The sequence below is a fragment of the Hyla sarda genome, chromosome 5 (genome assembly GCF_029499605.1).
Source record: "Hyla sarda isolate aHylSar1 chromosome 5, aHylSar1.hap1, whole genome shotgun sequence".
Classification (NCBI taxonomy): domain Eukaryota; kingdom Metazoa; phylum Chordata; class Amphibia; order Anura; family Hylidae; genus Hyla; species Hyla sarda.
The window spans coordinates 354,523,964-354,549,254 of record NC_079193.1 but is presented as its reverse complement, the minus strand read 5'-3'; the positions used below and the strand labels follow the sequence as shown (position 1 = coordinate 354,549,254).

At 45.6% G+C, this 25,291-nt stretch overlaps 1 protein-coding gene across 1 annotated transcript in view; it reads right to left on the bottom strand.

The window, feature by feature from the left end:
* Nucleotides 1–25,291, bottom strand: part of TAF2 (TATA-box binding protein associated factor 2) — a gene marked incomplete in the record, with an annotated part of 136,773 nt that overhangs the window by 33,786 nt on the left and 77,696 nt on the right. Inside the window, 1 exon segment of the mRNA XM_056522670.1 lies at nt 9,321–9,430. Within this exon segment, the coding sequence (XP_056378645.1) occupies nt 9,321–9,430 (110 nt within the window).

Below are 25,291 nucleotides of genomic sequence, written 5' to 3'. Positions count from 1 at the left end.
CCCCATAGACCATAGTGAGGTCCCTAGCGGGGTGGGAGAATGGCAGGGAGGAGCCACGTGAGCCCCCCTGAAGGAAGGTCCGAACATGGGAGTCAGAAGCAAGGGGCAGGGCAGACACCTGGCCCTTAAGGGAACCCCTCACAAAGCAGGACTCCAGACCGGACTGCAGGAAAGCCGGAAGAGAGAAACGTATGGGAGGAAGGTCTGGAAGGCGCATGGGAGCGTCTGCGACAAGGTTGACCACCACCGCGTACAATGTGCGCTGAGGCTAGTCTGGGGCCACCAAAATGCCTGGCACGCCCTCCGACTTGATCTTGTGCAGGACACGAGAAAGAAAGGGGAAGCGGAGGGAAAAGGTAGGGAAGAGAGAAGCTCCCCCACAGGACGACGAGCGCATCTGCTGCTACGGCAAGGGAATCCCTGGACCTGGCAACGAACCTGGGAACTTGATGGTTCAACTGGGACGCCTTTAGGTCCACGACCAGGGTCCCCCAGTGTCGGCAAACATCTCGGGGTGGAGGGCCCACTCCCCAGGATCTGTGGAGGTGCGGCTGAGAAAATCCGCTTCCCAGTAGTCCACGCCTGGAATGTGAACTGTCGACAGAGCAGGAACATGGCGTTTGGCCCAGGACAGAATCCTGGCCATCACCACCACGCTGTGGGTCCCGCCCAGATGATTGAGGAAGATGGCCCGGATCTCCAGAATGTTGATCGGAAATCCGGTCTGAGGGGGACCAACGACCCTGGACCATCCTGTCTTGAAATGTTACCCCCCAGCCGATCAGGCTTGCATGGGTCGTCCGGACCTGCCAGTGGACCAGCAGGAAGGAAGGTCCGAGAAGAAGGAGGAGGGGAGACCGGAGGAGCCACCAGAGGAGGGAGCGGCAAAGCCACAGGGAGAGAAGGACCTTGCGGTGGAGGGAAAGGGGAGACCGATCCCAAAGGGCCAGAATGGCCAACTGAAGGGGACAGCAGTAAAACTGTGCAAATGGGACCACTTCTATGGCCGCCACCATCCTCCCCAGCTCCTGCATGCAAAAACGGAGGGAGGCCAGACGAGTGCGGTGGAAGAGTCCTGCCCCCCGCCCTCAGAACAAGAGGCTTGTCCTTGGACAGAGACACTGTGGTCGAGGCTGTATTGGAAAAGGAGGCCGAGGAACTCCAAGGATTGGGACAGAACCAAGGAGGACTTGGCGGTGTTGACTAGGGATTAGCGAATGGAATCTGCCGAATTCGAATTCGTTACGAATTTCAGGAAAAATTTGATTTGCAACGAATGCGAATATCGCCACGATTCGATTGTGCAAATCGCTTCATTAAACTCCATTTAGTGCGGTCCTGGCTCCACAGCATCTAAAATCCACATGTGGGGACATGGGGCAAGGAATCCTGGGAAGGCGGGAACAAGGGTCGGCGGGATGACCTGGAATCACATGCAGCCAATCAGCAGCCAGCCACCCCTGTGATGTCACAGCCTTATATAATCGGCAGCCATCTTGCGGCCACTCACATCAGCATTCTATTCTAGGGAGAGGAACAGAGAGCAGTGTATTGCACAGAAAAGCTTTTTTACAGCAGCGATTCACCTCAAGCCCAAATCCAGCCTAAAAGCACTGACAGGGAAGATTGAGAGAGAAAGTGCAATTTTGGGTGTAGTACACAGCTACTGTGTGCTGCCGCACTGGTGTGTACAACAACTGAAAAGCTAATAGTAGCCAGCCAGTTAGGGTGAGCAGAACACTAAAAACGTATTGTCCTCTATTAAGTGTAACCTGTGCGTACATTCAAGTGGTGTACCATTTTGTTCCTGTTAAAGTATCAAGGGTCTAGTTAATGTGAAAGGCCAGGCAAAAGTACACACCTGCTGGTGTTGTAGTTAAAATACTGTTTTAAGTGTACTGGAGCTCATTGTACTCCCCTCATAAGTGCATACCACATATATACATCTAAGCTGTGTACCATTTTGTTCCTGGTAAAATCTCAAGGGCCTAGTTACTGTGAAAGGCCAAAAGTACACACCTGCTGGTGTTGTAGACAAATTCTGTTTTAAGCGTAGTGGAGCGTACTGTCCTCCCCTCATATACACACAAAGTATGTCAGACAGAGAAGTTCCAGGACATGCAGAGAGTAGTGGAAGAGGACTAAATTCATCAAGTGCAGGCTGAGGTTGTAGCAGACTAGGGGCGAGTGGCAGCAGGAGCCGCAGCGAGAGACCTGAGCTCATTCTGCCAGTATATGGTCTCCTAATGCTTCTGCCACCTCCAGGCTGTGTCATTCAGCCACTATATGGTCTCCTCTTGCTGCCACCACCTCCAGGCTGTCATTCAGCCACTATATGGTCTCCTCATGCTTCCGCCACCTCCAGGCTGTGTCACTGTACTGCCATGTGGTCTCCTCATGCTGCTGGCACATGAAATGAAATGTTTTAGGTTCATGTATTTGAAATCTTCAATTTAAATGTTGAAAAATATCTTTAATCTTTTCAATTTTGAGGCCCTATGGGCTCGTCAGGCTGTTGCCACCTCCAAGCTGGGCCATTCAGCCACTATATGGTCTCTTCATGTTGCCGCCACCTCCACGCTGTCATTCAGGCACTATATGGTCTCCACATTCTGCCGCCACCTCCACACTGTGTCATTCAGCCACTATATGGTCTCCTCATACTGATGCCACCTCCAGGCTCTGTCATTGTGCCACTCTGCGACAGTGATTCTAATAGCTAATCTGCATGTCAAACTGAATTACAGTATTATTTCACTAACCCAGCACACACCCTATGTGTGTTACAGCAAGGCAAAATTTTCTACACCCTTATTGAGGCTCTCTGTAGGCCAGAAATAGCCGTTTTTAATAGAGATTCGCCGCAAATAAATTGGGACCGAACAGATTTTTTTTTTCGGAAAATTCGGCAAATCGGCCGAATCAAATTTTTTAAAAATTTGCTCATCTCTAATGTTGACAATCCAGCCAAAGCGAGTGTCGATGGTGATCTGAAGACTATCCTGATTGTGTGCACTGGAGGGCACCTTGAACAAAAGGTAGTCCAAATAAGGGAAGACGGTCACCCCCCTGGAATGCAGGACCGCCGCCAAGACCTTCATGAACACCCGAGGAGCAGTGGCAAGCCCAAATGGGAGGGCCACAAACCCCAAATGTCGATTTGAAATGGAGAAACAGCTGATGAGGCAGAAAAATGGGCATTTGTAAGTACTTGTCCTGGATATGAAAGGAAGAAAGGAATTCTCCCCGTTCCAGGGAGGCAATGACCGACCTCAGAAATTCCATCCGAAAGTGTCTCAAGCGGAGATGACGGTTGAGACTTTGAGGTCGAGGATGGATACTGACCGACCCACCTTTCTTGGGTATGACAAAAACGACTCTCCCGAGGAGAAACCGGAGAAACTCCCGAGAGAGTGTAGGGTGTTACGAAGACCGGCAGCCAGCTCAGGAGATCGCAGGGGGCGGGAGAGGAAGAAACGAAGAAACGGTGTCTGGGCAGAGAAGAAAACTCTAATGTGTAACCCTGCGAGACCAACTCCCAAACCCAGGCGTTGTCCACGTGAGAGCCACACATCCTGAAAAAGAAGACGACGCCTTCTGCCAAAGGAGGTGGGGGCAAAGACCTGAAGCACTTTGTCAGGCGCTGGCCGGGGGCAACCAGGGGACAATGACAGATAGGTTAGTGTTGTGCTCCTTATCACGTGTGGGTAGATAGGGGAGGCTTAAAAGCTATGAATGGTATCCCTGTCTCCCGAACCTAGATAAAAATAAAAAGGAGAGAAAAATCTCAACAAACTCAGAATAAAAAAAGAAAAGACCAGGTCTGGAGAGCTCCTGCTGACACTAGGCTAAAACTGATTAGGTCATTGTCAGTGAGCGGGTATAGCCTACCAAGGAGGAGCCGACTTTTTTGTTCTTTACTGTCAGCCTCCTAGTGGCAAGAGCGTATACCCATAGTCTGTGTCCCCCAAATAAGTGACACAGAAAAAAGATTAAGTAGAAGCCGAACCTAAGGCAACACTCACAAGGCATAAAATGTGTGGAATGTCTGCACGAACATTCTGCACATTTACAGTGTATCTGTTATCAACAAAAATGTTTTATGTAATGTAGATAATAGCATTATATGTATATTTGTAATATACATTGGTTACAAAATGTGTATATTTTTGTCCCTATAGCTATTGTCTGAGTGTGTCTATGAGGAGTCCAAATACTGGAAGTGTGGGTGGACAAGCAGGGGTCTGTGCACTTATGAAAAGCAGGGCTCTGCACACTGAGGCTCTATGACACCCCCCCGGCTCACACAGCAGGCTGATTGACAAGACAGGAGCCTGCACAGAGCCCTACTTCCCCTGCCCTCACTTTCTATATTTGGACTCCTCATAGACACACAGACAATAGCTGCAGGGAGAGAATTTTTTCACCCAAAAAGATACACATTTTTTTAACCAAATTATATTAAAAATACACATATAATAGTATTATCTACATTATATCAAAAGTTTTTGTTGGTGACAGGTACATTTGAGGGCACTAGGACAAGTCTATTGTGTTTGCGGATGACTGAAATGGGGATTTCCTTTCTACCGTGCGAACTGTGCAGAGTTCCATTAATATCCATGGGACATTCCGCTGTGTGAACATACCATAAAGGTGAGGATTAGGATTTGAAGTTGCAGATTTTATGCTGCAGTGTTTAATGTAAACTAAATGACTGAACCAAGCATAAAATATGCTGCTTAACCCCTTAAGGACCAGGCCATTTTATACCTTAAGGACCGGAGCGTTTTTTGCAATTCTGACCACTGTCACTTTAAACATTAATAACTCTGGAATGCTTTTAGTTATCATTCTGATTCCGAGATTGTTTTTTCGTGACATATTCTACTTTAACTTAGTGGTAAAATTTAATGGTAACTTGCATCCTTTCTTGGTGAAAAATCCCAAAATTTGATGAAAAAAATGAAAATTTTGCATTTTTCTAACTTTGAAGCTCTCTGCTTGTAAGGAAAATGGATATTCAAAATATATTTTTTTGGGGTTCACATATACAATATGTCTACTTTATGTTTGCATCATAAAATTTATGAGTTTTTACTTTTGGAAGACACCATAGGGCTTCAAAGTTCAGTAGCAATTTTGAAATTTTTCACAAAATTTTCAAACTCACTATTTTTCAGGGACCAGTTCAGTTTTGAAGTGGATTTGAAGGGTCTTCATATTAGAAATACCCCATAAAAGACCCCATTATAAAAACTACACCCCCTAAAGTATTCAAAAAAACATTCAGTAAGTGTATTAACCCTTTAGGTGTTTCACAGGAATAGCAGCAAAGTGAAGGAGAAAATTCAAAATCTTCATTTTTTACACTCGCATGTTCTAGTAGACCCAATTTTTGAATTTTTGCAAGGGATAAAAAGGAGAAAATTTTTACTTGTATTTGAAACCCAATTTCTCTCGAGTAAGCACATACCTCATATGTCTATGTAAAGTGTTCGGCGGGCGCAGTAGAGGGCTCAGAAGGGAAGGAGCGACAAATGGTTTTTGGGGGGCATGCCGCATTTAGGAAGCCCCTATGGTGCCAGGACAGCAAAAAAAAACACATGGCATACCATTTTGGAAACTAGACCCCTCAGGGAATGTAACAAGGGGTAAAGTGAACCTTAATACCCCACAGGTGATTCACGACTTTTGCATATGTAAAAAAAATATATATTTTTTTTACCTAAAATGCTTGGTTTCCCAAAAATTTTACATTTTTAAAAAGGGTAATAGCAGAAAATACCCCCCAAAATTTGAAGCCCAATTTCTCTCGATACAGAAAACACCTCGCATGGGGGTGAAAAGTGCTCTGCTGGCACACTACAGGTCTCAGAAGAGAAGGAGTCACATTTGGCTTTTTGAAAGCAAATTTTGCTCTGGGGGCATGCCGCATTTAGGAAGCCCCTATGGTGCCAGAACAGCAAAAAAAAACCACATGGCATACCATTTTGGAAACTAGACCCCTCGGGGAATGTAACAAGGTGTAACGTGAACCTTAATGCCCTACAGGTGTTTCACGACTTTTGCATATGTAAAAAAAAAATTTTTTTTTACCTAAAATGCTTGTTTTCCCAAAATGTTTACATTTTTAAAAAGGGTAATAGCGGAAAATACCCCCCAAAATTTGAAGCCCAATTTCTCCCGATTCAGAAAACACCCCATATGGGGGTGAAAAGTGCTCTGCTGGCGCACTACAGGTCTCAGAAGAGAAGGAGTAACATTTGGCTTTTTGAAAGCAAATTTTGCTCTGGGGGCATGCCGCATTTAGGAAGCCCCTATGGTGCCAGAACAGCAAAAAAAAAACACATGGCATACCATTTTGGAAACTAGACCCCTCGGGGAACGTAACAAGGGGTAATGTGAACCTTAATACCCTACAGGTGTTTCACGACTTTTGCATATGTAAAAAAAATATATATTGTTTTTACCTAAAATGCTTGGTTTCCCAAAATTTTTACAATTTTAAAAAGGGTAATAGCAGAAAATACCCCCCAAAATTTGAAGCCCAATTTCTCCCGATTCAGAAAACACCCCATATGGGTGTGAAAAGTGCTCTGCTGGCGCACTACAGGTCTCAGAAGAGAAGGAGTCACATTTGGCTTTTTGAAAGCGAATTTTGCTCTGGGGGCATGCCGCATTTAGGAACCCCCTATGGTGCCAGGACAGCAAAAAAAAACCACATGGCATACCATTTTGGAAACTAGACCCCTCGGGGAACGTAACAAGGGGTAATTTGAACCTTAATACCCTACAGGTGTTTCACGACTTTTGCATATGTAAAAAAATATATATTTTTTTTACCTAAAATGCTTGTTTTCCAAAAAATTTTACATTTTTTAAAAGGGTAATAGCAGAAAATACCCCCCAAAATTTGAAGCCCAATTTCTCCCGAGTACGGCGATACCCCATATGTGGCCCTAAACTGTTGCCTTGAAATACGACAGGGCTCCAAAGTGAGAGCGCCATGCACATTTGAGGCCTAAATTAGGGACTTGCATAGGGGTGGACATAGGGGTATTCTACGCCAGTGATTCCCAAACAGGGTGCCTCCAGCTGTTGTAAAACTCCCAGCATGCCTGGACAGTCAACGGCTATCTGGCAATACTGGGAGTAGTTGTTTTGCAACAGCTGGAGGCTCCGTTTTGGAAACAGTGGCGTACCAGACGTTTTTCATTTTTATTGGGGAGGGGGGCTGTGTAGGGGTATGTGTATATGTAGTGTTTTTTACTTTTTATTTTATTTTGTGTTAGTGTAGTGTAGTGTTTTTAGGGTACAGTCACACGGGCGGGGGGTTCACAGTAGTTTCTCGCTGGCAGTTTGAGCTGCGGCAGAAATTTTGCCGCACCTCAAACTTGCAGCCGGATACTAACCGTAATCCTCCGCCCATGTGAGTGTACCCTGTACGTTCACATTGGGGGGGGGGAACATCCAGCTGTTGCAAAACTACAACTCCCAGCATGTACGGTCTATCAGTGCATGCTGGGAGTTGTAGTTTTGCAACAGCTGGAGGCACACTGGTTGTGAAACACTGAGTTTGGTAACAAACTCAGTGTTTTGCAACCAGTGTGCCTTCAGCTGTTGCAAAAGCTACAACCCCCAGCATGTACGGACAGCGGAAGGGCATGCTGGGTGTTGTAGTTATGCAACAGCTGGAGGCATACTACTTTGGCTGGGGATGCTGGGGATTGTAGTTATGCAATAGCTGGAGACACACTGGTTTACTACTTAACTCAGTGTGCCTTCAGCTGTTGCAAAACTACAACTCTCAGCAGTCACCGACAGCCAACGGGCATGCTGGGAGTTGTAGTTATGCAACCACCAGATGCACTACTACAACTCCCAGCATGCACTTTAGCTGATTGTGCAAGCTGGGAGTTGTAGTTACACAACAGCTGAAGGTACACTTTTCCATAGAAAGAATGTGCCTCCAGCTGTTGCAAAACTACAAGTCCCAGCATGCCCATAAGGGCATGCTGGGAGTTGTGGTGGTCTGCCTCCTGCTGTTGCATAACTACAGCTCCCAGCATGCCCTTGTTGCATGCTGGGAGCTGTTGCTAAGCAACAGCAGGAGGCTGTCACTCACCTCCAACGATCCTCGCCGCACCAGGTCAGTCCCTCGTCGTCTCCGCCGCCGCCGCTGCTCCTGGGGCCCCGATCCCAACAGGGGCGCCGGGGATCGGGGTCCCCAGCACCCGGGGTGCACGTCCCGCACCCGCTCACGTCCTCCGGAAGAGGGGCGGAGCGGGTTGCGGGAGTGACACCCGCAGCAGGCGCCCTGATTGGTCGGCCGGTAATCCGGCCGACGAATCAGGGCGATCGTGAGGTGGCACCAGTGCCACCTCACCCCTGCTGGCTATGGCTGTTCGGGGCCGTCTCTGACGGCCCCGATCAGCCAATAATTCCGGGTCACCGGGTCACTGGAGACCCGATTGACCCGGAATCCGCCGCAGATCGCTGGACTGAATTGTCCAGCGATCTGCGGCCATCGCCGACATGGGGGGTCATAATGACCCCCCTGGGCGATATGCCCCGATGCCTGCTGAACGATTTCAGCAGGCATCGGGGACCGGCTCCGCTCCAGATGGTTGTGGGGGGCCGGTAAAACACATGACGTTCTCATACGTCATGTGTCCTTAAGGACTCGGAAATGGAGACGTATGAGAACGTCATGTGTCCTTAAGGGGTTAAAAACTGTAGCAGCAGATATGCACAGGATACTGTATATGTAAATAGACCCTAAGGGTGTATTCAAGCATACAGTATCTTGCGCATATTTGGTGCTGCAGATTTCAATGTAAATAAAATGACTGAACACTGCATCAAATATGTGCAAAGTAATGTATGCAATACACCCATAAGGTACGTTCACATGGGCGGGTTACCAGCATCATTTCCGCAGTGTATTTTCTGCAGAAAATCCGCAGCTGATTTTGCTACCATTGATTTAAAAAAAACTTACAAATCTGCCTCTATTGCGGATTTGCTGCTGACCCATTAAAGTCAATGGTAGTAATACGCCTGCTCCGAGCAGAGACACTGCGATGTGCGAGTCGCAGCACACATGCATGCGCACATCGCTTCAGTGTGTCTGCTCTCAGCAGCGTATTGCCGCTCCGAGCAGGCACATGTAAAGCCACCATGCAGGGGTCCTTCAGCGGCGGATCCGCATTGTAAAATATGCTGTGGGTCCATTCGTGTGAACGTACCCTTCACAGATTTGCTGCTGCAGATTTAGACAGACTGATATTCCCAGAATCACGGCTGATACCATTTACCTGAGTTCATGAGTTTCCAGAGCTGGTCGACAAGAGATTCATTACATAACGGAGACTCCACGTTCTTAGTAAATGGCGGGTTCTTAGACAGCATGTAAAGAATCTTGTGCCTGCAAACAAACACAATTTATCATGTAAAAAAAAATATATCTTAATTCGGTAACTAAACAAAATATTTATACTGGAGCGTGCTCAGTGACTACATTGTTATAGAAATACAGTAAATGGAACAAAAGACCAAGAGGTCAATAAACAGAGGAAAACGGTGGATCTGCAGATACAGATGACTCTCTTACTATTCCTAACGCATATGCCCGCAGGACGGGTGAGATGGTGATGTAATGCGATATAGCAAAGCACTGGAGCCCATTAACGCCTTTAGGACCAGGAAAACTTTCTTCTAGAGCAGTGGTCTCCAAAACTGTGGTTCTCCAGATGTTGCAAAACTACAACTCCCAGCATGCCGTTGGCTGTCCAGGCATGCTGTGAGTTGTAGTTTTGCAACAGCTGGAGGCACCCTGCTTGGGAAACCCTGCCTTATGCCTTCTTCAAAGCAACTGAAACGCTCTCTTTGAAGTTCTTGATCTGATCTTACAAGCAGCAGAGAATCTGTCTGCTTTACTTTCATTTCTCCTTAATTTAACACATTGGGGGTGAATAAAAAAAAAAAGAGGGACGGCACATTGCAGCGTTCTAAGAACTTTTATGTTATGGAAAATGTGGGTACAGTGGTCCCTCAAGTTACAATATTAATTGGTATCAGGACGACCATTATGTATTGAGACCATAACTCTATGGACACCTGGTAATTGGTTCTGAAGTCACCAAAATGTCATCCAAAAATAGGAAAAAGTGAGGATTAAACAAAAATAAGTAGATAACTAATACAGATAAAGCAAATCCTTACATATAAAAGTAATAAAGATCTGCTGGGAGCTGTAATCACTGTTTATGTAGAGGACAGGATCTTCTTCAGGGTCCTGTACAGTACACACAGTGTCCTAAAAAATTAACATGGAGCCGCCCTCACCTGGTGTCCAAAGGAGCAGCTAACCCTGGCACAGGTAAAGAGTACAGAACATGTAATACCTCCCTGTACTGTAGGGGGCGCTACCAGACACCAATCACTGCATACACTTCACTAATACAGGGGTTTTACCAGTGAATGCCCCATTCTGATTGGTCAGTTCTTCCAGCCATTGACACGTTTCACAGATCTGGACTGTCTGTAGCATTGTATGATGAGTCTGTAACCTAAGGCCATTGTAAGTAGAGGGATCACTGTATATACTACTACAGTCACGTCCAAAGAGCAAACAGGTTAATATGCATCCTCCACATATCCACTGAGTCCAAATGCAGCCACTTACATATCATCCTTTATGTGCTAGCAGAATGTGCTCCCCCAAAACTATGAACCTCCCCCCATTTATGGAAGACTTACTAATAGATTTTGGGTCACAGCTCTGGGGATGTGTCTCCAATCAGCCCTTAATGAGGTCTGACACTAAAGTTGGGCAATAAGGCAGTCCACAACTTCTGATCATGCATTGGGCCTGTCTGTCTCTATAGGTCTCCATATGACACTTTCCATTAAAGTGGAGAAAATGTTTCCATTTGATTTATGAAACAGTTCACAAGCTGCAGCCATTGGCATTCATTATGTGAACTGATTTCCCATGACCAACCTGCTCACAATGCTCTCTCTCCACCACTCTCTCCATGTGTGCACGATGGGAAGAAAATCCTTCCATCTTACATGTAAATGCCCTCTCCATATGCCTTCGTGCCAATGCCCACCCTCTCTCCATATCCCCTTATATCAGCACTTGCCACCCGCACTCCATTGTGTACACATGTACACACTTTTCGTATCCCCTTGTGCAAATATGCACTCTCTACATACCTCCTTGTATTGATGCCCTCTTACCATACTCTCTACATACCTCCTTGTATTGATGCCCTCTTACCATACTCTCTACATATCTCCTTGTATTGATGCCCTCTAACCATACTCTCTACATATCTCCTTGTATTGATGCCCTCTTACCATACTCTCTACATACCTCCTTGTATTGATGCCCTCTTACCATACTCTCTACATATCTCCTTGTATTGATGCCCTCTAACCATACTCTCTACATATCTCCTTGTATTGATGCCCTCTTACCATACTCTCTACATATCTCCTTGTATTGATGCCCTCTTACCATACTCTCTACATATGTCCTTGTATTGATGCCCTCTTACCATACTCTCTACATATCTCCTTGTATTGATGCCCTCTAACCATACTCTCTACATACCTCCTTGTATTGATGCCCTCTTACCATACTCTCTACATATCTCCTTGTATTGATGCCCTCTTACCATACTCTCTACATATGTCCTTGTATTGATGCCCTCTTACCATACTCTCTACATACCTCCTTGTATTGATGCCCTCTTACCATACTCTCTGCATACCTCCTTGTATTGATGCCCTCTTACCATACTCTCTACATACCTCCTTGTATTGATGCCCTCTTACCATACTCTCTGCATACCTCCTTGTATTGATGCCCTCTTACCATACTCTCTACATACCTCCTTGTATTGATGCCCTCTTACCATACTCTGCATACCTCCTTGTACTGATGCCCTCTTACCATACTCTCTACATATCTCCTTGTATTGATGCCCTCTTACCATACTCTCTTCATACCTCCTTGTATTGATGCCCTCTTACCATACTCTCTGCATACCTCCTTGTGTTGATGCCCTCTTACCATACTCTCTGCATACCTCCTTGTACTGATGCCCTCTTACCATACTCTCTACATACCTCCTTGTATTGATGCCCTCTTACCATACTCTCTGCATACCTCCTTGTATTGATGCCCTCTTACCATACTCTGCATACCTCCTTGTATTGATGCCCTCTTACCATACTCTCTGCATACCTCCTTGTATTGATGCCCTCTAACCATATTCTCTTCTTATCTCCTTGTATTGATGCCCTCTTACCATACTCTCTTCATACCTCCTTGTACTGATGCCCTCTTACCATACTCTCTACATACCTCCTTGTATTGATGCCCTCTTACCATACTCTCTTCATATCTCCTTGTATTGATGCCCTCTTACCATACTCTCTTCATACCTCCTTGTACTGATGCCCTCTTACCATACTCTCTACATATCTCCTTGTATTGATGCCCTCTTACCATATTCTCTTCTTATCTCCTTGTATTGATGCCCTCTTACCATACTCTCTTCATACCTCCTTGTACTGATGCCCTCTTACCATACTCTCTACATATCTCCTTGTATTGATGCCCTCTTACCATACTCTCTTCATATCTCCTTGTATTGATGCCCTCTTACCATACTCTCTACATATCTCCTTGTATTGATGCCCTCTTACCATACTCTCTTCATACCTCCTTGTACTGATGCCCTCTTACCATACTCTCTTCATACCTTCTTGTATTGATGCCCTCTAACCATATTCTCTTCTTATCTCCTTGTATTGATGCCCTCTTACCATACTCTCTTCATACCTCCTTGTACTGATGCCCTCTTACCATACTTTCTTCATACCTCCTTGTATTGATGCCCTCTTACCATACTCTCTACACGCCTGCTTGTATTGATGCCCTCTTACCATACTCTCTTCATACCTCCTTGTATTGATGCCCTCTTACCATACTCTCTACATATCTCCTTGTATTGATGCCCTCTTACCATACTCTCTTCATACCTCCTTGTATTGATGCCGTCTTACCATACTCTCTTCATACCTCCTTGTATTGATGCCCTCTTACCATACTCTCTTCATACCTCCTTGTACTGATGCCCTCTTACCATACTCTCTTCATACCTCCTTGTATTGATGCCCTCTAACCATATTCTCTTATCTCCTTGTATTGATGCCCTCTTACCATACTCTCTTCAAACCTCCTTGTACTGATGCCCTCTTACCATACTTTCTTCATACCTCCTTGTATTGATGCCCTCTTACCATACTCTCTACACGCCTGCTTGTATTGATGCCCTCTTACCATACTCTCTTCATACCTCCTTGTATTGATGCCCTCTTACCATACTCTCTACATATCTCCTTGTATTGATGCCCTCTTACCATACTCTCTTCATACCTCCTTGTATTGATGCCGTCTTACCATACTCTCTTCATACCTCCTTGTATCGATGCCCTCTTACCATACTCTTTTCATACCTCCTTGTATTGATGCCCTCTTACCATACTCTACATATCTCCATGTATTGATGCCCTCTTACCATACTCTCTTCATACCTCCTTGTATTGATGCCCTCTTACCATACTCTTTTCATACCTCCTTGTATTGATGCCCTCTTATCATACTCTACATATCTCCATGTATTGATGCCCTCTTACCATACTCTCTTCATACCTCCTTGTATTGATGCCGTCTTACCATACTCTCTTCATACCTCCATGTATCGATGCCCTCTTACCATACTCTTTTCATACCTCCTTGTATCGATGCCCTCTTACCATACTCTCTTCATACCTCCTTGTATTGATGCCCTCTTACCATACTCTCTACATATCTCCTTGTATTGATGCCCTCTTACCATACTCTCTACATATCTCCTTGTATTGATGCCCTCTTACCATACTCTCTACACATCTCCTTGTATTGATGCCCTCTTACCATACTCTTTTCATACCTCCTTGTATTGATGCCCTCTTACCATACTCTACATATCTCCATGTATTGATGCCCTCTTACCATACTCTCTTCATACCTCCTTGTATTGATGCCGTCTTACCATACTCTCTTCATACCTCCTTATATCGATGCCCTCTTACCATACTCTTTTCATACCTCCTTGTATCGATGCCCTCTTACCATACTCTCTTCATACCTCCTTGTATTGATGCCCTCTTACCATACTCTCTACATATCTCCTTGTATTGATGCCCTCTTACCATACTCTCTTCATACCTCCTTGTATCGATGCCCTCTTACCATACTCTCTTCATACCTCCTTGTATCGATGCCCTCTTACCATACTCTTTTCATACCTCCTTGTATCGATGCCCTCTTACCATACTCTCTTCATACCTCCTTGTATTGATGCCCTCTTACCATACTCTCTACATATCTCCTTGTATTGATGCCCTCTTACCATACTCTCTTCATACCTCCTTGTATCGATGCCCTCTTACCATACTCTCTTCATACCTCCTTGTATCGATGCCCTCTTACCATACTCTTTTCATACCTCCTTGTATCGATGCCCTCTTACCATACTCTCTTCATACCTCCTTGTATTGATGCCCTCTTACCATACTCTCTACATATCTCCTTGTATTGATGCCCTCTTACCATACTCTCTACATATCTCCTTGTATTGATGCCCTCTTACCATACTCTCTACATATCTCCTTGTATTGATGCCCTCTTACCATACTCTCTTCATACCTCCTTGTATTGATGCCCTCTTACCATACTCTCTACACATCTCCTTGTATTGATGCCCTCTTACCATACTCTTCATACCTCCTTGTGCCTATATTGATGCCCTCCGTGCCACAATGCACCAGTGCCTGTTCTCTGTTTCCCCTCATGCCAGCACTTGACTTTTCTCAATAAACTAATTCTGTGCGCATGCACGGCCCCGCTCCATTCTCTACATATCCAACAAAGTGCACATCCCTTTCCTCTCTCCACATAAAGTCATAAGCCTATACATGCCCACATTCTCTACATCAGTGATTCCCAACCAGGGTGCCTCCAGGTGTTGCAAAACTACAATTTCCAGTGCGCACAAGTTGGTCTCTTTCCGTAGTTCCCAAGTGCATCTATGTTTTCTCTCCATATCCCCTCGTGCCAGTACTGCTCTCTTCCTATCTCCTTGAGTACACATGCATGCCCTCTTCACACATCCTATTGTGCCAGTGCCCACTCTCTCAGTATCTGCTCATGTATAAAGGCATGCAGTTTTTCTGTACCCCATCATGCATGCACGCCATTTTTCGGCATCCCCTATTGCCTGCACCTGCCCTCTTCTTTGTATCTGTGTGCACATGCATGCCCCTTCTCTGTATCCAATTATGTAAACATGCATGCCCCTTCTTTGTATCTCTGTGTGCACATGCATGCCCCTTCTTTGTATCTCTGTGTGCACATGCATGCCCCTTCTTTGTATCTCTGTGTGCACATGCATGCCCCTTCTTTGTATCTCTGTGTGCACATGCATGCCCCTTCTTTGTATCTCTGTGTGCACATGCATGCCCCTTCTTTGTATCTCTGTGTGCACATGCATGCCCCTTCTTTGTATCTCTGTGTGCACATGCATGCCCCTTCTTTGTATCTCTGTGTGCACATGCATGCCCCTTCTCTGTATCCAATTATGTAAACATGCATGCCCCTTCTTTGTATCTCTGTGTGCGCACACATGCCCCATTCTCTGTATCCAATTATGTGCACATGCATGCCCCTTCTTTGTATCTCTGTGTGCACATGCATGCCCCTTCTTTGTATCTGTGTGCGCACACATGCCCCATTCTCTGTATCCAATTATGTGCACATGCACACCCTATTTCCGTATCCAATCATGTGCACATGCAAATCTTCTCTTCATATGAAATAGTGAACATACACGTTCCCTCTTTCTATATTCTGTCATGCCAGTACCTGTTTCTCTCCATATCTCCTTGTGTACACATGCATAGCCCCAATTTACATATACTACTTTGTCAGTGCCCACTCCCTCAGTATCTGCATGTGTAAAAGCATGCCATCTGTCATATGTACCCCATCCGACATTTCCTTCTGTTGGTATCCCTTATTGCCAGTACCTGCCCTCTCCCTGAAGAAACTGTATGGAGATAAAAAAAGGTAAAGACTGACAAGCGGCGCCTCGTGTATTACCCCAAGATATACGTGGGAGGTGAGGGGAGTAGGGATAACCCCACGGGGCTTATAGATGGTCGCTCACCTCAAAAGTATAAATAACAGGCATATAACCCCTATATAGCGGGGTATCGTCAGTGGTGGGTCGCCGTCAAGCCAGTGGGTTGCAGGAAACAACACAGGTCGTCCTGTGAATGCGATGAGGAGAAGTTAAAAGGAACCCTTTAAATACCGGCACTGCGACTCTTGATGATGGAGGAAACGAAGTTCAGGTTGTAGTTAAGATCCTTAGCAGGATCATTTATTGAAAGAAAACATAATAAAACAATAAAAACAGTAGATTACGCATTTCGGGAGGAGCCCTCCCTTCCTCAGATCAGGGTACACAAACACTGCCAAACAGGGTTTATATAAGGCTACAAAATGGTTGCCAGGGGGAGTGGTTTACAGTAACCCACTATTATGGGACTGCATAAGCATAGATATTCACATTGGTGGTGTGAAATGACAAACAATTATTAATATGAATAACAGCAGAATATGTAAGTTAAGGCATTATAATAGTGACGTTCACAAAACAACCGCTGTAGTCCCGGAAGTAGACCGCAGCCGTGTTTGTAAACATCAGCACATGTGGCTGGTTGCGCAAACTCTGGAAACAGTGCGATTGCGCCTGTCCAGAGCAGCTGAAAGAGCACGAACGCACGCAACAGTAGGCGTGAATGAGCGAGCGTCCTGGTTCGGTAACCAAGGACGCGTCACTGTGCACGTAAGTCACATGTGCCGCGATCACGCCTGTATAGAACAACTGACAGAGCGCGATCTTGCGCAACAGTGATAGTGGAGGAGAGAGCGTCTTGGCTTGGTAACCAGGGAGGCGTCGCTATGCGCATGTGTAATGTGAGCGGGAAGCAGAGAAAAAATGTAATCCACTCGCCGCTCAGGTCAGAGAGTTATTGGTCTTATTATTGGTCCTGTATACCCGTCACCACTCTCTGACCTGAGCGCATAACATTTTTTCTCCGCACATTACACATGTGCATAAAGACGCGTCCCTGGTTACCAAGCCAGGACGCTCGCTCCTTCACTATCACTGTTGCGCGCTGTGTCAGTTGTTCTATACAGGCATGATCGCGGCACACGTGACTTACCTGCACAGCGACGCGTCCTTGGTTATCGAACAAGGACGCTCGCTCTTTCACGCCTACTGTTGCTCTGGACAGGCGCGATCGCACTGTTTCCAGAGTCTGCGCAACCAGCCACATGTGCTGATGTTTACAAACACCGCTGCGGTCTACTTCCGGGACTACAGCGGTTGTTTTGTGAACGTCACTATTATAATGCCTTAACTTACATATTCTGCTGTTATTCATATTAATAATTGTTTGTCATTTCACACCACCAATGTGAATATCTACGCTTATGCGGTCAAGTGTATATATATCAATTTTGTGTACGCAGTCCCATATTAGCTGTGTTACTGTAAACCACTCCCCCTGATCCTGGCAACCATTTTGTAGCCTTATATAAACCCTGTTTGGTAGTGTTTGTGTACCCTGATCTGAGGAAGGGAGGGTTCCTCCCGAAACACGTAGTCTACTGTTTTTATTGTTTTATTATGTTTTCTTTCAATAAATGGTCCTGCTAAGGATCTTCACTACAACCTGGACTTCGTTTCCTCCATAATCAAGAGTCGCAGCACTGGTATTTAAAGGGTTCCTTTTAACTTCTCCTCATCACTACCCTCTCTCTGTATCTCATTGTCTGGACATGCACACCTTCTCCCTGTATGCCCTCATGCCAGCGCCCAACCTCTCTATCTCCTTGTGTGAGCATACACACCCTCTTCCATGCCATACTGCACTAACATCCTCTCCCCATCCCATCACATGCATGCCATCACATGCATGCATGCAATCTTAACAGAATAATGATAACAGAGAGACAAAATGGTTAACAGAGGAATCGGTTGCACAACCCTAATAAACAATAGACATGTGTACTAGATCTGAATGCACTTTGGATTACATGTGAGAGCTAAGTGTCTGAACTCCTCAAATCCATGAACAGGCCATTAATTCTCGAAATGTCCTGAGGAACTGTTATGATTATAGCTGCCATCGCTGTAAACAAGCACAATACAAACCCCAGTCCCTGTGTCGCCATGCTGCTGACACACTAAATCTATGGACGGACTCCCAGCCATAATGTCCTGTAAGCAAAACAGATTTCTTCATTCACTGACCCCAAACTGACAGATCCGCAACTGATACTTTATGCAAGACACCTCTCAAATCCAGATACAATAGATGTCTGTCTTTATAGCAAGGAGACAGTAAACAAGAGTAGTAGGGATCAAAAGTTGCCTAAAGAAAAAGTTCAATGTAAAAGAATCCCGGGTCCAGACCGTAGAATACATTCATCTAAATGGGGCCTTATACAGGTTATCCCAAGACTTAAAGTTATCCCTTATCCACAGAACAGTGGATAACAACCTGATCCGTAGGTGATTAATCACTGGCACCTCCACCAATCACAAGAACAGAATTTCATAGATAGTCCATGGTACAGCGGTCGATCATGCGCACTGCTGCTCCATTCACTCTGGAAAAAGGGGTAGAGCCCTGCATCAGGATTGGGATCCAATAAAAAACTTGCAGGAGTGGGCGGTAATGGGGTTGTTGCGGGTGTTCACCAAACATGTGGACCCACAAAATTCTGCAAACTTCTGAAATGCCACAGGGAGCTAATGAAATGGCACAGGATGTAATGAAATGGTACGGGGAGGTGATGAAATGGCACGGGGGAGGGGGCGTGGCATGACACAGAGGAAGATGGCCGCATAAGTGGTGTGCTCCCGCTCCCTGATGCACTATATTGGCTTAAATACCTGGTGACCCGGCTTTCTTTAGATGGGGAGGACCTCCCGCAGACCCAAGAAGCTCTCTACAGCTATCCGGCGGTCCTCCGTGCCTCATGGAGGGATTTCCACCCCTTCTCTAGCAACCTCTGCCACCGACCCTGTGCAGTCTGGCACCCATTACAGGCAACGGGACACATTGCAGCCTGGGACATCTCCTCTGCCAGCGCACAGTGTCCGGACCCCGGTTAGTGAGGCTGCCCTATTGCTGCCGTCCTGTCCCTCTTCTTCCGCAGCAGCGATCCTCACAGAGGAGGCCCCTCCTGCTGCTACTCTGGCTCTGCTCCCAGGCTCATCCACCGGACCCTCTGACCTGCATTCTACAGTGGAGGTAGGTGGCATTATAGAGGGATTGGCCTTCACTCAACAGGGAGCCCTGTATTCTCCATCTCCCCTGGACAGCAGCCTGCCATCTTGGGCAGCGTTGGTGAGGGGCACTGCATCCCCCTCCTCCAGTGCTAGGGCTCCTGCTGCTGGACCACCTGGCTTAGCAGACCCTGGTGAAGACCCCCTGCTCCCTGCAAATCCAAGTGACTGGTCCCCACCTAGCCCTTCACACACTGGTTCTGCTGGGCTCTCTCCTATTAACCCCTCTGGCATCTCCTGCCCCTAAACCACTGAGGGCTATGTCAGCTACGAGACTCAATGCTGGGGCCCCTCGCTTTGCCCCTCAGGGGGGGCCTCCTGCATCCCCTGGGTCACGTGGCTCATCTTAGCCTGGGGTGGACGGACCATCTTGGGATGCCCTCTCGGAGGCAGATCTTGAACCCTCTGGTGCCCCTGCACCTGCTGATTGGAGTCAACTCCTGGCTCAAATCAATACTAAGGAGGACTTTTGCTTCCTCATTACTGAAGTTAAAAGGAGTTATCCAGGAAAAAACTTTTTTATACATATCAACTGGCTCCAGAAAGTTAAACAGATTTGTAAATTACTTCTATTAAAAAATCTTAATCCTTTCAGTACTTATGAGCTGATGAAGTTGAGTTTTTCTTTTCAGTCTAAGTGCTCTCTGATGACACGTGTCTCGGGATCCGCCCAGTTTAGAAGCAAATCCCCATAGCACACCTTTTCTACTCTCTGCAGTTCCCAAGACAAGCAGAGATGTCAGCAGAGAGCACTGTTGCCAGACAAAAAACAACAACTCAAATTCAACAGCTGATAATTATTGAAAGGATTAAGATTGTTTAATAGAAGTAATTTACAAATCTGTTTAACTTTCTGGAGCCAGTTGATATAAAAAAAAAAAAAAGTTTTTTTCCTGGAATACCCCTTTAAAGACACTTGCAGGGTGGAAATTTCCTCCTCTGCCAGGATTTACAACATGTTTCTGACATAGTGAAGGGCTTGAAGGATGCCCATGATGCTACCCGGGCCTTTGTTGCTCAGTTGCAGTCTACTATTGCCTCTCAATCAAAGTTTCTCAGCCACCTCCATGACCATGTGGAGGACTTGGACAACCGTGGGAGGCGCAACAGTATCAGAGTGCGGGGTCTCCCTGAAGCTACCCCAGAGGGGAACCACCATGTGACTTTGGAAGCCATATTCAACCTCATCCTGTGCAAACTCTCATGTCACAAGATCAAACTGTATAGGGATCATAGAGCTCTTCGCCCCAAGTCTGCTGCTGGCTCCCCCCGTGATGTTATCTGTTGTGTGCACGACTTTCAGCTTAAGGAGGCAATCATGGCAAAGTCCTGTTCTTTAAAGAATCTTTACTTCGATGGCGCCTCTATCCAGCTGTATCAGGACTTGTCCTGGATCACCCTTAGCAAACGGCAAATGCTTCAACCCCTCCTGGCTCTTATATGGACCCATCAGGTGCCCTACAGGTTGAACTTTCCTTTTACCCTTACTGCCCGTAAAGATGGACGCTCTGCCGTTTTGTGCTCCTTCTCCTATTTACCTGCCTTCTGCTCTGCCCTGGACTTACCTGTCCCTCAGATGGTGGACTGGAGGCGGGGCTGGCCGTTCCTCTTTGCCACCCTTCAGAAGTTTGGCATCTCTGGAATTTTTTTTTACTGCACTGCGGGGTCTTTATTCCTCTCCCACTGCTTCCCTCAAGCTTCTTCCACAACTTTTCCTCTGTCTAACGGAACTAGCCAGGGTTGTCCGCTGTCCCCCTTTATCTTCGCATTGTGCATAGAAACTCTCGCTGCTATTATCCGGGGGGACCAGGACATGTCTGGCATTTCTCTTCATGACAAGGAATTCAAAATTTGCCTTTTTGTGGACAATGTTCTTCTCACTCTTTCTAATCCGCTGCTTTCCCTTCCTAACCTTTACAGGGTTCTTCACTCTTTTGGTGTGGTTTCTTTTTATAAGGTTAACCTGTCTAAAACAGAGGCACTTCCTCTCAAGCTTTTACGTGTTAACAACTCTTTCAAGTGGTCCTCTTCTTCTATTAAATATTTGGGTGTGTTACTTTCCTCTCATTATACTTCCCTTTATTCTGCTAATTTCCCGTCTCTTTTCTGGGAACTTTAGGCCCTTATGGAAAAGTGGCGGTCCCAACATATCTAGTTTTTTGGGCGTATAGCGGCGGGAAAAATGACGACCTTACCTAAATTACTTTACTTTTTCGAGACCTTTCCGGTATGCGTCCCGTTGTCAGCTTTGCGGCCTTTTCATTCAGCAGTTTTCGGTTTTATTTGTGATGCTAAGCGACATCGCCTCCTGATGTCTGTGATGCTGTCGATTCTGTCAATGGGTGGTTTAGCGGTATCGGATATCTCTAAATACTACTGGGCGGCTCACCTACGTCACCTGGCGGCATGGTCTACCTATCATGCATATAAATGTTGGATGGAGTTGGAGAAATTATGGTTGGCTCCAATCCATCCAAATTCTCTCCTCTGGTGTACTGCTTCCCCTTCTGACCCTCCAGGTCCCTTGCTGGGTCCGATGTCTTTCTCACACTATGTATGGGGATACTGTTCTAGGAAGTTTAATTCCTTCCTTTACCATCCTGCTTTTCCCTCTGGCCTATCTTCAAGTATGGTACGGTAGTGGAGTTCTAGGGGTCTCTTTTGCTGGGCTAATGTGGTGGATCCACTTTTTTGCACTCTTGCCTTTTGAACAGCTGGTTTCCCGATGGGATCTCCCCTCTTCTGAATGGTTCCACTACCTGCAACTTAGCCATTTTATGGCCTCCATGCTAGGTTCTACTGTGGTGTCCTTGCCTACGAATTTTGAACATTTGTGCCTGGTGGACCTCAGACGAGGGGACTTCTTTCTGATATCTATTCTGTCCTTTGGGCGCTGCCCCTTCTCATCGCTATATGTATCGTTAGGAGGAAGTCCTGGGTGTCACCATTACTCTCCCTCAGTGGCATATAATTTGGGAACGGGCTTCTATTTGCACTGCATATAAGGAAACTCAGTTTAAACTGCTTATGGGGTGGTATCACACACCGGAGCTGTTGAACAAATTGAATCCAACTATTCCACCCCCCCCCCACACACAACGTTGGCACTGTGGGGTTGGCTTGGGGACTGTCTTTCATATATCAACAACCACTTTTCTGGTCAACAACCCCCCTGATTTGCTTTCTATTCAGTTCTTCTCCTACTCTTTCTCTCCTTTTCTTTGGTTTCCTTCTCATCTTTTTGTCTTGTTTTTTCTTACTGTTGTGTGTTCTCTGTGTTTGTCTTTCATATTTTTGTTACATATATAGTCATGTGTTCTTTGTGACTGCTCCCCCCTAGAGTTTAGCAAAAATATTCAGGTTTGTACAACTGAAACCTTTAATAAAAATTAACAGTTTAAAAAAAAAAAAAAAAAAAAAGGAAAAAATGGCACGGGGAGGTGATGAAATGGCACAGGGATACTATCTTAAAGCTGTGACAAAATGTTTGTGGGAGCGGGGGGAATTGGACACATGTTGTGGGAACTGGCAGAATTGGATACACATGTTGCTGGAACAGGCGGGAGTGTAACACGCACTTTGCGGGAGTGGATGGAAAGGGTCAACAGGGGACCTCCATTCTGGTGAATGGTAGGGAGGGACAAATGACCTTTATTTTCACGTTTGTTGGGGTCCTTGGGGTTGAACCCCTACCAGTCCGATAGTTATTTATCCTATAAATAATGGACAATTTTTATCTTGGCATAACACAAGCACAAACATAATCTGCAAGCGGAAGATATTGACTTCAATGGGTCTGCAGCAAATCCATAAGCTGAATAGGTGTATAGGGCAGACTATTGGAAGGGAAAAAAGACCATGTGCCAATTAGAGAATATATCTTCTGTGATTGGAAAGAGGAATGATAGAATGAGAAAAAAAAAGTTTATCATATGAATAATGCTGTCCCCATAAACAGCAATATATTTTGCCAAAAGACTAACAGAGTTCTGTGGCAGAAAGCGCCATCACTGAAATTCCGTCGTGTGCACTGTGCAGCGAAATCCCATTGAAAGCAACATAACTCTACTGCAAGAAATTTCTAAGCGTGTTGTGACTGGTAAAAGGGGTGATAACCTAAGGAAAATTTTCCCTCCAGTGGCAGGCATCTTTCATTTGCAGTTTAGGAAACCATAGGTAACAAAAATTTTTTAAATTTTACTATATTTTTCAGCCCCTAGCAAGAAGCTGGATAACCCCTTTAAAAGTGTACCCAAAGTGTCCTAGCCACACGTTAAAAGGTTTTGAACAGTGGGGGTCGAGTGCTTAAGTCTCTGACGATCAGGAGAACAAGCTGCAAAAAGTCTGCATTGCCGCTCGCTCCTCTCCCTGCTCTATACTGTGATAGAGAAACAATGATAAACTTACATTGTGAGTGTGTCTCGATCACATGACACTGAGCCAGAAGAGAAGAGAACGTCATGAATGCTAAATTCTCCCGCCTTGTTCTTCTGATCAGTGTAGGTCTGGACACTCAGACCCCAGGGGATCAAAAGTTTTGACATTTCAAGAGTTATTCTCATTGACCGTGCCCATTTAAGTGATATTTCGGTTAGGCTAAGCCTCCACTTTTTTGGGGCGTTTTGCCCACAAAAAAAAAATAAAAATGGCAAAACAGCCCCCCGTGGAGTTTTTTCATTGAAAAAACGCCGTGGCCAGATGTTAGCTGTAAATCAATGAACAAAAGCTAAATTATTTTTCCACTTTGCGTTTTTCAGTTTGGCGGTTTTTTAATCCTCGGCGGTTTTTAGCTCCTTGGCGGTTTCGTAAAGTGGCAGCATGTTGAGCGTATGATGTTTATTCCCCTGAAATTGTGGCGTTTTTCTCCCATAGAAGTCTATGGGAGTAAAAAAAACGCCAAGAAAAACGCCATGTGGGTTTTAACTTTGGCGTTTTTGCAGGCGGTTTTTATTCTTTTTTGTGCTTAATGATCCAAAAAAGTGATGGAGATACCTTTTTTAATAAAATTTGGTAGGGTACCATTAAAAAAAAATGTAAAAGATACAGTAGTGAGTGAAAAAAATTGTATTTAACGAAATCTATCTTTTTTTATACCGAAATTTTTATAAAGTTTTAGACCGCGATCAATTTATGTGTGCAGGCCGGGCAATAAAAATGTAGCCGAAAATTATAAAAATGTAGTGTGTGTGTTTATATTTTTTAGGTAGTACTACTACTCCCAGCATGGAGCACACTGTTCCATGATGGGAGTAGTAGTACCTGTACTCATTGAAAGATCACCCCAGGTCCGTTGTGATCCTTTCGTGTAATTTATAGATGCGGCCGGCCGCTCTTCTATGGTCCCCTACACTGCCGTCTGTATACACTTATTCATATTTCCCTGTGCTCTGACTGGCAAGATGGTTCCAGCCAATCACAGCTCTCTGTGGGAAATATGAATAGGTGTATATATACATCAGTGCAGGAAACCATAGAAGAGCGGTTGCCCGCATCTATACACTATACAGGAGGATCACAGCGGGTGCCAGGAGTGACATCCGCTGTGATCTTTCCTTAACTGCAGGTACTACTACTCCAAACATGGAGCACACTCTTCTCCATGCTGGAAGCTGTAGTACCTGCATTAATAGACAGATCGCAACAGGTGTAAGAAGTGACACTCGCTGTGATTTGTCTATTAATGCAGGTACTACAGCTCCCAGCATGGAGCAGACTGTGCTCCATGTTGGGAGTAGTACCTGCAATTAAGGACAGATCACAGCGGGTGTCACTCCTGACACCCGCTGTGATCATCCTAT